Below are 17,267 nucleotides of genomic sequence, written 5' to 3'. Positions count from 1 at the left end.
CAAATGAGGCTAAGATTGAAGAAGGTCCTATCTTCCTGCCGCAATAAATTCTTGCATGGGTTGTTAATAGACATATGCTGCTAACCCTGGAGCTCTTTGGTGTGCGATTCAAGAAATATGCCTTTATTGCCAATGTAACACCCACCTACCCCAAATATAATAGCAAGTAATGTGATCATTGCCCTTGGCGGCACCATTAAACTGGGCAGTGAACTGCTGCAAATAGCTGTGAGTATTCAGCATCAATACAGACTTAAGGAGGTTGGGTTTTAACAGCCAAATGTGCACCACAGTCTACCCAAACATAAAAAAGCACCTTTCAAACTTATTTTTTTTTTTACTGAAATGTTAATGACCAGAACAAACTATAGGAGGCTCAAAAGAAAAGAAAAAACATTTCAGCGGATGAAAGGAAACACTAAATTAAAACTCCAGCTTTTAAAAAAAGGAGGGGTGGTGGTGCTGTAATTTATCTGCTTTAAGGAAATTGTTAGCTAAGGGGATGAGGAAGATATTAATCTTTCTCTCACTCACTCCTATTCTCTGGAAGAAGTGGAAAGGTTATTTATTTACTTAAACATAAAAACCAAAAACAGTCAACAAGTGAGCCATCTCTGAAAAGCTTTGCTGGAATAATAGTAACCTAATGGTTTCCAAATATACGTTCCCTACAGCTTTGTTTTAGCAATAAATAAGAGCACATTGTCACAGTGTCGAGAGAGCGAAGTCGGAATAAAACAAGTTTCTCTTTCATGTTCTAAATGATCAGAACAGAAAAGGAGAATGACACTTATGCGGAAATGTATTGCATTTCCCAACAGAGAAATATTTACATGTCTTTTGACCGTGAAATATTTACACAAAGCCATGAGAAAGAATGAAGATGACTTGGGAAAACTGGAGAGGGGAAACAAACTTCTGTGATTAATCCTGCTACCAATAAGTGCCCCTGGATATGCAGAACTAAAGGGAGCAAGGTAAAATGAATTTACCCAGGAGACAATTCAGGCAGGATTTCCAGTGTGGTAGCCCTATAGACCAGAATGACAGTCACAACTGCATAAATGGTTTTTCGACCAACTGCCCTTTTCAATGCAAACTGGAGATGGCATGGGGATTGCGGGTGATATGGTGCAAATCATCCTGTATTCTGCACACTAGAGACTTGCTGTTTTTCAAACTTTTCTTCTTCTTGAAAGCAGAGGTGGGGATCTTTTTTCAGTTTAAGGGCTACAATGCATTGCGGGCTCCAGGAGGCCACTTGCCAGAGGCAGAAAGTGAGCAAAGAAACAGATACGACTCTTGCACTTGTACATTCCAGCCATATAAAACCCACAGATTTCTACATACACACAACCGGCATCCAAGCAAGCAACAGACACAGGTTTCAGACACAGATCTTTCTCAGATCTACCTGAAGATGCATATCAAAACTAGGATCTTAAACATGCAAAGCATGAGATTTACTGCTAAGGTACAACATCTCCTCTCCAAAATGGGAGCATCCTACAGCAACTGCTTTGTTCAGCGTCAATGGATGCTACCACCTCGGACCTCCTCCATGCAAGCAAGCTTTATTCACCACTTGTTAAAAGGGACCATCTTTGGAATCACTAACAGCACCCATAATCTAGGGAGATGGCTGCTTCAGCTTGTCTATAGCTGTCTTTAACTAGAACCTATGCAGGATATGATTATTTTTACTGGTCTGAGAACTGTATGGTTCAAAACTTCAGAAACCACCCTCCCCAGATCCATTAGGGATTACATATCATCCCAAGCAATTTCTAACCCAAAATCTGTACAAATTTGTCACCGTGCATAATAATAAAATATATAGTAAGGCAGTTGTAATGCTTCACTTGTCATTGTATTCGATAGTAAATTAGTTTGTTGCCCCACCCTTGTAAATTACTGCTATTCACTTGAGCCTTTGAGATGCAGCAGGTTAAAGATCTTAAAAAAGAAGATAATAAAAAAACACACAATAAAAGCAACTCTCAATGGGGGAAAACATGGGCACCTGCATCTGAGTAGCAGAGTTCATAATTTCGTTTGACTCTCGAAAACTGCCAGAGCAGTATCTGTTCCAAACGATAAATCCCAGTGTTGCCAAGCTGAGATTGTTTGGTTGTACTGCTAGCATGAACACATCAAAAACAACTTTGTCAGGAAAGGCAGCAGCTTTTGGCAGCCGGGAGACTAAAAATTGTAAGTTTCTGCTGTAGCCGGCAAGGTATATATTTTATTATTTTCATTATTTTTTGTGGGGGGTGGTGGAAATAAATGTGAAATTCAGTCTTCCACAAAAGAAGCAGTGTCATGAGAAAACTTGGGACTCAAAAAACTTCTGTAAACGCTGCATTTTCAATATTGGAGTGTCAGTCTTCATTCATTCCTTGACAAGGTTGTCAGTCAAACGGCAATCTAGTTTTGTTAAGACTTTAACCAAAGATCAAAGCAATGATACTGCTGAGTTCACATTATCTTCCCAGAGATAACGACTCAAACACTTTCATACACTGCATCGATATTAACTTTGCTCCGGTCCATTCTTCCCGGGCAAATAAAATGACACAACGTTTTGGCAGCCTCTGTAGGCCTCACTGCTTCCCCCCGTCAATGAATCTATTCTCTCCATGCTTTCCCCCTTTCTTTCCCCCCAACCCCTCACCCCAGCTGCTAGCTCAATACTGTGGCCGGCCAGCCCAGCATTCAAATAAATGGATGACCATTTAAAAAAAGAAAGAAAATGAAACATTCTCTCTCCCTCTCTCGTTCTGGGTCTCCTTCTTGAAATATATCAAATGTCTTTTATTCAATAACAATAGTTAGGCAATAAAAAGATGAGTGAGCAAAAATGTGGTATATCATCATTTTGCTTCTGACTTTAGCCCAATGGCAAATGAAAGGCATCCAGAATCAATTCCAAGAAGCTAATAAATTCCACCAGTGAAAGCAGGGAAAATATAACTTTTGCAACCTCATCATCCAGCTGATTTGTAAGCAAAGCTGGCCCTCGTTCCTGAACAGTATGTCACCTACAGTTTCACTTCCAAGTGGGTAATATAACATTTCTACGGAGCTTATATTCAGAGGCTAAACATATTTATATCTTCTTTCCCAAAACATACAGCCAGCTAATACCACAGTAAAAATAAAAATGTTCTGGCGACGGGAAATAATCACATTGATTGCTATCAGTTATTTCACCAAGTAATGGTGACAGAAAGGTATGTCAGCATGCAAGGCTGTACAGGCCGGGCATTTTTTAGCTTTGCAATCATTGCAAAGATCTTTAAGGGTTTTACAAGGTGCCCTAAATTGGTTCCTGTGCACTTTACAATTGCAGAATGGTGTCTCCAAGGCCCACAATTGTGCGTGTGGAAATATTAATGTCTTGGTACACCCACTGGTCCAGTTCAGATGTTACGGGACAAACTATGGTTTGACTGTTGCTATATAAAGAGCCTTGGCCTCCCTCCACCCCCAGCCTTTCACAGGTTTCGTTTCCCTCCCTCACTTCCTGGTTTGCATGAAGTATAACTGGTTGTTGCACCTGTACTGAGCAAGCTAATATTACCACTACCCATCCCTCACCTCCAACTCAAAATCGGAAGCCTTTTCAAAGCATGGTTTCTATATCTAGTTTATGAAGAAACAATGGCTTGCAGTAATCCGTTTGTGTGATTCAGATGCAAAGATCAACTAAACTTATAGCAAACCAGGAGGTAAAGAAGATGACTGGATCATGCAAATGGAGGCTAAAATTGGGCAGAGCCCATCTCCCCAGGAAGACTGAATAAACCCACTAAAAATAGATGTTGGATCCAAACTTAGGTGTGCTTAGAGCCGACTCATTGCAATAAACAGGATTTAATATAGTCTGCAGGTTCAGTTGAGTCCCATGGATTTCAATGGATTTACTCTAAGTCTGGACCCAACTGATAAGAAGTTGTGCCTATCAAGTTTTATAAGTCCTGGGCCAAGATCATATTGTTACTATTAACATATATATAGCCCTAAGCATCTTATGACCACTTTACTCGTGGGATCACCTTAGCCCGCCATATGTGCCTGCTTGACCGCTTTGATTTGCATAAGTGGTACTGTTACAAGTGCTACACAATACACATCTTGCACTTGTATGAAATCAATCTTGTATTGTGGCTTCACCTACACTTTGGAATTCTCTGCCTATTGCTGTGCAATACTCTTTTTGTCAGCTGCTTAAAACATTTTTTTTATATCGTTATATATGTTTTACCTCTTTTTAGATACTGTTGATTTTAATAATCCCTTTAAATACCTATTTTAACCGGTGTGTGTGTGTTACTGATAATTTCAATGTTTCATTCTACATTTTTGTAATCCACTTAATAGTTTTGTTTTTACAATCAAGTGGTAAAAAGATTTTGTTAATAAAATAACAGAAGGGACCAAGCAAGAGAGAAAGAATTCACATTCTAACCTGGGAATTGGGAACTGACTGCTTTTAATGAAAGGGCTGGTACCATGCTGTTTTTGTGTGATTATTTGTATGTTTTAAACATACTTTATTTACATACATACCGTAATTATAATTATATTTAATTGTTTTAAAATTATATTTAATTGTTTTAAAGTATTGTCATTGTCTATGCTTTTAGTGATTCTTGTTTGTATCTGTAAATTGCATTGGGTCCCACCAAGGAAAATAAATCTATATAACAACAATGATAATAATGATAAAGATAAAAAGATAATGATAAAATGATAAAAGATCTATAAGGCAGAATGTGGCTAGAACAGCCCTGACAGATGGCTGCCCTCTGGAGAAACAGGCTGTGTTCACACGGCAGTTTGTTCCATCCTCATGTTTCCCTAACTGTTAATTTCTGCATTTACACGATGTAAAAGCCACTTCCAGAAACATCGTGGAATGCAATTGCACAGATTTAGTGCTCATTTATATGTTACTTGCTTGCAGAAAAAAATATGTTTGCTAAACTTGCATTTTATTCCACTATGTTTCTGGAAGCTAGCTTTTTTAATGTAATGTGAAAGCTCAAATGTAATGCAGAAATTAACTGTTAGGGGCAACCAGGAAAACTGAATAAACTGCAATGTGAGCCACAGAGAATAAACGTGCTCTATCTTCTGCATGTCACCTGCCCATACATCTAAAGATGCTTATCTTGTTTCCACTTAATCTTTTCCAGGCTAAATGTACTATGTACACAACTCCTTTAACTCACAGTACTTAATTTCCCAGTCCTTTACCATCTTGATTGCCATCCTCTGCATATGCTCCTGTTTCGTCAACATCCTTCATAAAATGTGGTCCCTATGTTCCAGATGTTGGCCTGAGCAGCATAGAATAAAATGGAACTATTAACCCTGACACTATTGCTTTAGAAACAAAATAAAAAAAATCCTTCCAGTAGCACCTTAGAGACCAACTAAGTTTGTCACTGGTATGAGCTTTCGTGTGCATGCACACTTGTATCTGAAAAAGTGTGCATGCATATGAAAGCTCATACCAATGACAAACTTAGTTGGTCTCTAAGGTGCTACTGGAAGGATATTTTTTTTATTTTGTTTCGACTACGGCAGACCAACACGGCTACCTACCTGTAACTAGAACTATTGCTTTTGTTAATGCAGCCCAACACTGCATTAACCCTTTTTTAGCAGCCGCACTGCACTGCTGGCTCATGTCCTGAAATAAGAACAACTAAGATGCTGACCTGGGCCAACCATGCTAAGGGAGGCCTGCTAAAGAAAAGGACATAATAAGTGGCAGGCAGAGCTGTGTATCATGCACCACCACTGGAAGGAAGGGTATCTATGTCACTCTCAGTTTCCATCTCACCCCAATGTTGGGTACAGCAGGGCATGCTCCAACTCCCCAGAGTCTTGCTTCAGACCAAAGATCCATATAAACCAGTAACAGGTCTGTCCTGTCTTTGTATTTAGTGAGAACCCCCACATGATGCTCAAAAACAGGGCACATAGGAATAAGCCATAAAAAGGTAAAGGTACCCCTGCCCGTACGGGCCAGTCTTGACAGACTCTAGGGTTGTGCGCCCATCTCACTAAAAGAGGCCAGGGGCCAGCGCTGTCCGAAGACACTTCTGGGTCACGTGGCCAGCATGACAAAGCTGCTCTAGCAAGCCAGAGCCGCACACGGAAACACCGTTTACCTTCCCGCTAGTAAGCGGTCCCTATTTATCTACTTGCACTTTGATGTGCTTTCGAACTGCTAGGTTGGCAGGCGCTGGGACCAAACAGCGGGAGCGCACCCCGCCGTGGGGATTCGAACCGCCGACCTTTCGATCGGCAAGCCCTAGGTGCTGAGGCTTTAACCCACAGCGCCACCCGCATCCCTGGAATAAGCCATGCAACACCCAAAATCTGGTAGTCGATGTCACACCATTCTTAACGTGATTTTTACTTACCGATTCTGTATTTTGCCTTTCTGCCATGGAGCTGTAAGCAGCATATGCTGTTCTCCTCCCTATTTCAGCACCGCAAACATGTGAAACGGACTGAGTAGCAAGAGATTCCAGAGGCTCCCAGTGAGCTTCATGGCCAAGTGACTATTTGAACCTGAGCCTCCCTGGTCCTAGCCTGACACGCAAAACACTACTGGCCCTAATATATTGCCACTCTTCTTAGGTTGTGATGCTCAGAGCTTAACACAGTGCACAATGCTCCAATGTATCAGGCAAACCCAAATATTCTGTGTGAAGTTAAAAACAAATAAAACCCAAGCCTCTCAACCTCTGAGATGTGATCATTCCCAGCGATGGCATTTAATAGTCTGCTAGTTAGAAGCTTTGTATTGATTAATGAAGGCTTAGCAAAAGACAAAGAGCCTGCAATGGTCCAAGATAATTCAACATTGCTTATGACATCAAAGATGTTGCTTAGGTTTGCGTGTGAATTACGGGATCAGCCGTGTGCAAATTAGCCACCCTCCATTGTAACTGTGAATCAACATCAATATCCGCTTTCTTTCTTTCTTGATGCGTTCACTAGAAACTTGAAAGACAACCTTGAATCTCTTTATTTATATCCTTCCATGGCCCCACCAGTCAGCCTTTCATGGCTGTCCTTGTGACACTATTCTAAGAGCTGATAGCAAAAGATGCCATTAAAAATGGTCTTAGCTACAGTGCGCATTTAGCGCTGGTTAGAGGAAATAATTGCAGCCAGGGAAATGCTAGCCAGTCAATTAACCCCTAAATCACATCTCGAGCAGCACAGTAAATAAAGGGTACAGGTTCAAGTCTCAATTAGGGTGACCGTTTCCCACCCACCCCGCTCCTTTAATAATGTAGTCTTGTGGTCAATTAAATTCCTTAACACTGGATTAATTGCTAAAGGAACAACGGGCAACTTCTCATTTAAAGGTTAGTTATAGAGTGCCTTAGCCTATTAGGTTTATTGTCAACTAGTTCTGAAGCATCAGTCAATTGTGATGGGAGTGTGGGGGAGATACTTGCCAATGCCACTGAACTAATCCCGGCAGCCTATTCCTGACCCTGCCAGTACCAGCCCTTATGCTGCCCTTCTTTCAAGCTGCAATCCTCTATCTACTTACCTGTGTATAAGCTTCCATGAACTCATTGGGCCTTACATCTGTGGAAACATGTATAGGATTCTGCTGCTAGGGTCACTTCACAATAGGTACTTCACATTCATGTGTTTTGCTCCCGGTGTTGTACTGGTGCGAGTGGGAGGGAAGGGAAGGGAGCTGGTCCCTTTGAATGTTTTGATTTATACCCCACCTTTGAGGATACAGATGGGAAACCTTCAGTCAAAGTTGAGTCTTGAAGGCCTGTTTAAAAGTGTAGAGGGATGTGCCTGATCTCAAGTGGTACTGAATCCCACAATTTGGGGGGCCACCACGGAGAAGACACTATTCCACATGCCTGCCAGCACACAATGCTCCTAACATTTTGTCTGTTCCAGCAGACCACAGGGTCAGCCTATAAGAACACAAGGAGCTGCCTCACACCAAGTCAGACCATTGGTTCATCTTGCTCAGTACTGCTCACACTGACTATCAGCAGCTCTCCAGTGTTTCAGGCAGGAGTTTCTGCCAGCCCTACCTGGAGAAACCAGGAATTTACTTTGGGCTTTTCTGCACTCTACCACTGAACTGCAGCCCTTTCCCAAAGCCATTGTTTTATTGTACAAATCGCCCCCTCACCAAATGAGTGCTCCACCATAAACTCAGATCTCTTTAAAAAAAATTAAAAGACTTCAGCTTATAGCTTTAAAAGCTATAGATGCTAAGCCCATCAGCATTTTTATCAGTTTGCATGGCATATTGGTGGAAACAGCAACTCAGGATATTAGTTTGCCTTTCCATCTGCTTGCCCTCTAGATTTGTGCCATTTATGAAGCACTTCTTTGCTACTCTTTTTTGGGGAGAATAAAGCCTGGGATCACCTCATGGGAAGCGAAAGACATATGCTGATATTCTAGACTGCGACTGTTTGAGGTGTGGGGGGGGCTGATTCTTCTTGGACAGCATTCTGTTGAGTAGGTGCTGGAATCATATAAAACAAACACACCAAAAAGGCAGAGAGAGAAGGAGTGGGGGGGAAAGTCAGCTAAGTTCCTGAGCCAAATCACTGATCTTTCTTATCTTCCAACTCATTAATTTTCACCCCTTGCTCAAAAATGAAAACAGTCCATCTGAAAGACTATTATTACTGCAACCCCTCCCCTCCCCAAAACTATTTCCAAAGTTTCTGAAAGCAACAATAACAGATGCTGGAACGGTTGAAAGTATCAGAAACTGCAATGCCACGCAGAATAAAACTTCAAAACAAAAAGCAGAGGGGGAGAGAGATTTGTACATTATCCCAATAACTGGGAATGATTTCAGGGTTTAAAGACACAGGTAGACAGTATTTCACCCCTTATATAATAAAACTTACCAAATCCAACCTAGTCTCTACAAACAAATGGGAAAAGGATATGGCCCTTTCACAATATTTGTAGGCAATTGCTTTTTCAAAAAACAGTGTTACAAATTAGCTTAGATATCTATTGCTAAAACTTGAGCCGCTTGAGGAATCTGGTGTTCGTAAAAACCACTAGGAACAGACTTCAGTTGTACCTTCCATGTTTGGTTTGGAAGTTAGCTAATTCCTGAAACTTCTGGAGCAATTTTTGGCTCAAAGTATGTTTGAAAGTGCATATTTTGAGGCAAAAATGCATCTTAAAATGGATATTTAAATATGTGTTTAAATGCTAAATTTTCATGCTCATTAAAAGAACAATTTAAAATTAACAGATTGAAGCACAAATGGAATTGACTTATGATGAACACATGCAAAAATGTCATGAACTAACTTACCCATCCTCAGCTAAACAAAAGTGCCATATATTCAAAAATGTAGAAAAGCGTTGGTGTGTTGTTTCCCTTGCCTATTTTGAACAAATTCATATTTTCCAGTTTATAGAGACTACATAATACAAGGGAGAATTAAACTTAAGGCTGCCGACATGATTTTTAGGGGACCAGAACACTGCATGTGAATTGGGCTCTCCTTCTCACACTCAAAAGTGTACAAAAACTTGCACACACTTTGTGCTATAAGAACATTCATACCCTCTTTTGTAGGAGGGATAGAGTACACAAAATAAAAAGTAAGATATATGACAGACAGAATGCCATCAGGTGAAGCTTTCCCCATAGATGTAAAGGTAAAAAAAGGTAAAGGATCCCTGGATGGTTAACCCCAGTCAAAGGTGACTATGGGGTGTGGTGCTCATCTTGCTTTCAGGCCAAGGGAGCCGGCGTTTGTCCGCAGACAGCTTTCCGGGTCATGTGACCAGCATGACTTAAACCACTTCTGGCGCAACGGGACACTGTGACAGAAGCCAGAGTGCATGGAAACGCCGTTTACCTTCCTGCTGCAGCAGTACCTATTTATCTGCTTGCATTGGTATGCTTTCAAACTGCTAGGTTGGCAGGAGCTGGGACAAAGCAACAGGAGATATTTCCATAATAGAAAAGGCCTAACCTGATGGATTTCTGCCTGCCATCCAGCTCAAGAGCCCTGTTCTTCCACCTGTGCCAATCCTGAATGGTGGAAAGAACTTAAGTTTCATGAGTTGTAAACTGGTTATGTTGCTGTAGACCTTTCGTCAGTAGATCTTATGTTAGCAGTACTAGATAAGAATACATTTCGGATGGGGGTTGGGATCAAAGGAGATTGATGATTTATGGCAACTAAGCCCATGCCTGGAGAAATCAACATTAAATTCTTAAAAAGCAAGCTGCGCATTCTAAAAACATTTGTTGTGATCATTTATTTTTTCCTTAATAACTACAGCAATGTTACCAGAACAAGTCAAATAGCTACCACTTTCTTTTTCTTGTTTTGAGCAAAAAGTATTTCAGTCTTTGACATGAATCTCTCCATTTACAAGTTTTTACCACCAGCAGCAGTGAATCCCCCTATTTTTCCTCTATGGGTGCTAAAGCAATTAATCACCTGCCTTGCCCATTGCTGCTATAAGTTTAACCCCTGCCTCCACCAACTGCATTTACCTAAAAGAGACTGAATAGCAACACTGTACTACACTGCAAGCGGATCATACACTACTTGCCCCCCCCCCCCAAATAAGTATAGCATCACTGGGCTACTTTGTAGGGATGACATAGCCTACACATCGTCGAGAACAATCCTCCTGCCCCTTGCAATATATGGTAATGATTGATTTTATTTCCATTAGCAGGGCAATTACTTGATACCCACATACTGAAGAAGAAGCAGAAGCAGAAGAAGATAGCATGAAGCTTAATCTGAGTTAGAAAGAGCATGAATTCCTGTTTTTGCTGCTACTTTTGAGAGGACACACTACTGCCCTGTCACCACAACACTGCAGTTCTTGATTTCTCTGTTGTTGTTGTTGTTGTTGATGATATTATTTGGATAGCAATCACTTCTCTATGGGAAAAGATGGGGAGGCAGCATCAAAATGACACAGAAAGTCCCTTAAAAATTAACAGGGCAGCCTTTTGATATTGTCTGATTCTAGAGGAAAAACTAGTTTGACATGTGCCCCGCCATCCCTGACCTAAACATGGCTTCAAAATGGCCCAGGAAATCTCTTCTGTATTGTCTGGAGAAGGGATTTCCTTGGCCATTCGGAAGCCATGTTTGTGTCTTCTCTGGTTTGTGTGACTTTATGCTTCTCTATAGCGTTTGTCAAACAGACCTCTGACTTCACTCACTGGTGAAACACACTGAAAGGTAAGGGTAAGCTCATAACTAACAAAGCAATTGCTTCAAATGATGCCTGCGCATTTTGCTTCATAACTTTCATTCCACATGTGCTAGGGACACCTTTTTTTTTTAATGAAAGCTCACAGTTTGGCTCCCCTGCTGGATCTGGGCCTGTAACCCCTCTTCCCTGCCCCTAGGTGGTCCTGATTATTGCGGCATCCTACAGGGACACACTCTGAATTCTGCTCCCTACCTATTGACGAACAAGATCACCTTGTCAGCATTTTAGTGCTTCTTAATATGGAGTGTTAACAACTATAGCTGGATTTTGCACAAGTTGCCCTGCTAATTGTTATGGAATACCAAACTTTTGGAGTTACATTTAAGACGCGGGCAAACACCTCTCCCTCACTCCCCTGCTCCCCCCACCCTGCCCCCATTACATGCTTTTAGTAATTTGCTCAATGACTGAAAAACTCCAAGCTACAGCAAAGCTGGCATTTTATGGCCTGCAGAGCTATAAATCATTTTAAAAATCATGATGATATTACTCAAACCAGATGTGAAAACATATGTTTGCCATGCTTGTGTAAATTGCTGACTTGTCATACTTAATAAATGTTGATAATTTTGAGTTAACTACATACCACCTTAATAATAACTTTGAAAACCTTCACAGGAATAAACACTATTATTATTATTATTATTTTTCTTGGTAAAGACAAACAGTCAGGGTATGAAAAATGAGGCTCACATTTCATACAAATATACAAATATTACGGAAGGAAATGCTGTATACAAAACACAAGTAACAGAAGTATATAGGTAAGCTACACGGCACAGCCCAGATATGACTGCAGAATTTGCACTCCTGAACTGGCATTCCCTATTTAATATTCATCTGCTTGGTATAATTTTGGTGGAGTGTGAATCAAAATTTGTATAATTTTGCCATATAACTTGCAATAATCTGTAGCCACAGGCTGACTCCAAAATGGGTGTTCTAGGGGGGGGAACTGTATTCAGAAATGCAACTGTCAGCCAACTTGCTGAGTCACAGTAAGCACTCAAAATCTTTAGTCATATTCATATTTAATCTATTTTTGCATACCATATTATACTTGAATTTATTTATGTAGACATGTTCACTCTGCTTTTCCATTCATATGGTCCTTCAAAGCAACAAAAAAACAACAACCAGAAAGCTCAGACATTGCAAAACACACACATACACTCTTCAACGAATGCAGCAACCAGAAAAACTGGGAAAAAGAAGCAGCGGCAAAACCAGGACTTAACTCTGATACGATGACCATCTGTTAGGCAGAAGACTCTGGTGACAAATGCTGGGGCACATTCCCAAGAGCCACATTGCAAGGGAACAGCCATAGCTCAGAGGTAGAACATCTCCTTGACATGCAGAAGGTGCCATGTTCAACCCGTAACACCTCCAGGTGATGCTGGGGATTATTATTATTTTGCCCCCTGTCTGAAACCTCGGAGAGCTGCTGCCAGTCAGTGTAGACAATACTGAACTAGGTGGACCAAGGGCCTGGTGATTATGTCCCTTTGTGCTTTTGAACCTATGCTGCACCCTCATCAATGCAGTAGCCTCAGGTACAGTGGAGGACACTATCCTGTTACCACTATCAGAGTAAGATTCAGCTGCCAAACTAGGCAGCTTCTGTACGTGGCGTGTGTGTGTGTGTGTGTGTGTGTGTGTGTGTGTGTCCTTCACCATGGACAGCAAAAGTATACTGAAAAAACAGTGTCTTGATCTGGTGTCTGAAGGCAAGACAAGAAGGAACCAGATGGGTATTTCAATACAGGGTTTGATATATGTAGCCTTATGGAGCTCAAGACCCTAATATCTCAAGGCTACCCCTGCACTACACTTGGTCTTGGTCCTCTAGAACTATTCGGGAATAGATACCGCCACCCAAGGGCATCAACATCTATCTTTGTGTTGAAATTATGTATTATTTCCGTCAACCTGTGTAAATGCTCTCTTCCCAATGAATAAAACCTGGCTCTTTTGAACTTCACGTCTATACTTGTGGGTTGCTTTTCTGTCTGTCCCTATCACTGGTGTGTTTATTTCCATGAAGCTTGAGGCCTCAGAGGTCTGGATCAGCTGTTTTACCTCTACATGAAAGAAGCTCACCAATATCCCTAACAACTGATTGAACCGCGTAAGCAGAACTTGCAGCCTATGAACCAGACAGGGTTTGTTTGTTTGTTTGTTCTCCATGGTTAGAAGACAGAGTACAGAGGGGGCAGGGGGCTTTACAACAAATGCCATCTAATTTCAATCTAAAACCAAAGGAAAACTACACACTTAGCTACTGTGATCATTTTTCAACAGACAGGAAGAGTGCAGCAAATCCAGTCTGTGATCCTTTGTGAAGAACGAAATATTAGAGGACATTACCTTTTTCCTTCAGGAGTTTCTTTGGGTTGGGCCCAGGCTCTTGATCCACAGATTCACCCTCTCTATTAGTTGGCAGCATGCCTAAAAGAATGGGCATGACAGAGTGAAGAAGGAAAAAGAGTGAGGGTCATTGACCTGCATATTTGCCAAAATTATAAACAATATCTTCAATGCACAACAGTGAAGAGCAATTACTATATTCTTGGGGGCGCTCAGTCTTCTTGAGATTGCTATTCAGGAACTGGAAATGTATTGTGCCACATACCTGCCACCAAGGATCAGGTTTTATAATGAACACTGCTTTAGTTAGTGGGTAAGAGATTTGTGAAGCCCAAGAGCTTCAACATAGCTGGCCAATTCATACAAAGTCAGATGGGAAAGGGCCTTCAGAGCACATCCTTTTAGTTATTCGGTGTCCTTTTTCCACTGGTGGCCCCTGACTGGGCTACATTACATCCCAGCCAGAGAAATCAGAATAGTTAACTTTATGGCCACTGCAAAGAATTCACAGATGTTCTTAAAGCTTAAGCCCACCATGATTGCAGTGTGGGATTGTGTCAACTGAAGCAAGCCTTAGCAGGAGGGATACCTACTTTTCCTACTACAGATGCTTTCACATAAATATTTAGTTGTCTCCTTTATCACCACTGATGATATTCTACTAATCTGCCTGAGGAATATTCAAATGTCAATCCATTTATGCTCTCTAAAATACCAAATAATACTATTTCCTAATGTGAGAGAGGTCACATCTCTAAGTGAATTTGCAAAATACTTTTCCTCACCTATGTCAGTGATAGGTAACGTGTGGTCTTCTAGATGTTGCTGGACTTCAGATCCCATCAGCCTGAGCCAATGGCCAAGGATGATGGGAGTTGTAGTCTGACATCCAGAGGACCAAAGGTTCTCCATCCCTGCTCTATGATCAATATTGGCAACTGGAGTCTAGTAATGGATGCCAGCAAAATTGCTATGGAACGTGAAAATGCACACCAGTTAGATCATTCAAATATAAACCATCACCATTTCTAGGAATTATCTTTCACTTTTTAAAAAAAATGCCCGGTTCCCATATTTTGTACCTTGTTGGACACATTCACAAGTTCAAAAAAATCCATATGCACCATTTGCTCATGCACCTTGTATGATCAATTCTGAAGTGGTTGTGTAAGAAGGCTCCTAGTGTTAGGAACCCACATTATCCCTTCCATATAAAAGTCTAACGCGTTAAAGGTAGACTGGGCCTATGTTTTCTGCCAACAGCTGTACTCCAACACCCCTGTGTTCTGCTACAATGGCATCTACATTTTCAGTGAATATCTGAAAGGAGCAGCCAGCTATATTCCCACTGGCCCCTTCGCCACATCACTGGGGCTCCCTATTACATACAGGGGAACAGGGGGCTCTGTCTTCTGTGAGAAGGGAAGAGCCAGTTAAGCACACTTGCCATGAGCAAGACCATGATGCTTAGCTCCATGCCACCCCCCAGGGTTTTTTTCAGCAGGAACTCACCAGAACTGAGTTCCGGCACCTTTCCAGTGGGCACCATTGCCCTTATAAGAGAACGAAGGAGGTGTTAATGGTGCGTTTTGGCACCTATTTTTCTAAAAAAATAGCACTGCGCACCCTCCATCCATTAGCCATACACATGAGAAATGGGAATCTAGGGTTATGGACAAAATGAATGGATTTTTTTGGGGGGTGGGGGAGGGAGGGAATTACCAATTCTTGCAGACAGGGGAAAATAAGCCTGCAAGCACAATACAAAGAAAACTACAAAGAAAGTGAAAAACTGCAGATGAGTTGAGACATGAGTGATTTCCTCTGAAATGTTCAGATTAACTAATTAAGAAGAGTGATTCATTGAAATCATTTCGGAAGAAAAATGCTTTTAATAGACCAGAGGATTTAAGGAATTGGTAATTATCTGTAATTCCTCTCACTTAATAGACAGATATAGACAGCTAGATGGTTAACAACCCAAACTGATGGATGACAGTTCAAAGACAATAATCTTTGCCACTGAGATTTTTCTTTTAATGTAGCACCTGTAAAATCACATGGATGAGGTAACTATATGATATTTGGCTTTCTTATTTTCTTTATTGATTAAAAATTACATTTGTCATACTTAACAGAACTATTAAAATTCTATTCTAAAATATTATTATTATCAACATACTTTACATGACTCTGATGAATGTTTGTTGTCAGAGAGCAAACATTTTAAAATAAATATGGCGATTTTCAGGTTGTAATCAGATTGCAGACTGAGACTATAGGAACGTAGGTAGCCTGCCTTACACAGAGTCAGACCATTGGTCTATCCAGCTCAGTATTCTTTACTCGGACTTGCAGGAGCTCTCCTAAACTAATACAATCTGTTTCCTAATTTTTTTTTGAAACCAACCAGAGCATATTCTGTAAGGAAGTACTAGTTATAACTGTTACCTAATTAAATTGGATTCAAGCTTGTATCATATTCCTCTCTCCACTTAAAATTGGGTGTGCAATCTTCCTTGGGAATAAATCCAACTGAACTCAGTGGGATCAACTTCTCTGAGAACAATCTTAGGCTTGTGCTCTTAAGTAGCTAATCTAACTGATTAAATGTTATTGCCACCCACAGTCATTATTTCTTGTTTGCATCCTTTGGATATATGCTCACTTCCTACAATTAGCTTTCTTTCCACCTGTCTCTTGTGAGAGATCTTTGACAAAGGGCACTTCCAGACATCAGTGGCATCGGAACAGTCGCCATGAATAGGGTACCAACCAATTCTATCTGATGTGTTGTCAAGCTGCGATGGAGAACTTGAAATGCTGCTGCTCTGGTGTGAAGAGGCATGACTCCCGGGCCGCTGACCCTCTTCCATGGATGGGGCTGGTGAAGGGCTGTCATGAATTCTCTCCTTTAGAAAGAAGAAGCACATTAAAATAAAGTATTTGGAGTACACCACTGCTGCCCCAGTTCAGACTGATGGCTAGGCCATCCCCCAAACATATCAGAACACACACAAATATCTGCCAAGACAGTACTATCCTAGGTGCCTCAGCTGAAGGGGCAGAGAAGGGTAGGCAAGAGGGAGAGCAGGAATGCATGCTGGCATGGCTCTGTTGCAGTGCCTTTGAATACAACGGGGACTCAAGACCTCAAGACCACTGGGAATAGCAGGTAGGGAGAGTGCTGTAGGCAGTCAAAAGGCAGTCAGGCATCAACCAGCTCCAGAGTGCTCTGGTGAGAGAAAGTCAAAGGTGGAAAAGAGCCCAGAGAGGTGTGCGGCAGGACAGGGATGCTTTAACCCTACTCCTTAATACCTGGGGCACAAGCTAAGGCAGTGGCTGTGTGAGATGACCGTGTCATAGTAAGCAATTAAAGCAATCAAATAGTATTTAGTGTTACTTTAGAATACACTTTCAAGATCAGTTACCCAAAGGACATTCTTTTTTTTTTTTTACCCCCAATGCATTTTTGTGCTGTACACCGGGGTGGGGTAGCCAGATCTTGCTGAACTACAACTCCCATCAGCCCCAAACAGCATGGCCAATGGCCAGGAATAGTGGGAGTTGTAGTTCAGGAACATCTGGGGAGCCAAAGG

The 17,267-nt window shown here is 41.3% G+C and overlaps 1 protein-coding gene across 9 annotated transcripts in view; it reads right to left on the bottom strand.

Moving 5' to 3' along the window:
- The window catches only part of DACH2 (dachshund family transcription factor 2), a 314,613-nt gene that overhangs the window by 41,037 nt on the left and 256,309 nt on the right, over positions 1-17,267 (bottom strand). For all 9 annotated transcript variants that reach the window (XM_083424218.1, XM_083424217.1, XM_083424211.1 and 6 more), the window contains 2 exons: positions 16,445-16,580; positions 13,669-13,749 (listed from right to left, as the gene is read on the bottom strand). In XM_083424218.1, the coding sequence (XP_083280344.1) occupies positions 13,669-13,749; positions 16,445-16,580 (217 nt within the window). The remainder of the gene's footprint in view (positions 1-13,668; positions 13,750-16,444; positions 16,581-17,267) is intronic.

The sequence above is a fragment of the Podarcis tiliguerta genome (assembly GCF_965153285.1).
Source record: "Podarcis tiliguerta genome assembly, chromosome: Z".
Taxonomy (NCBI): Eukaryota; Metazoa; Chordata; class Lepidosauria; order Squamata; family Lacertidae; genus Podarcis; species Podarcis tiliguerta.
Note: the sequence above shows the minus strand (reverse complement) of the source record. Positions and strands in the feature narration are given on the sequence as shown.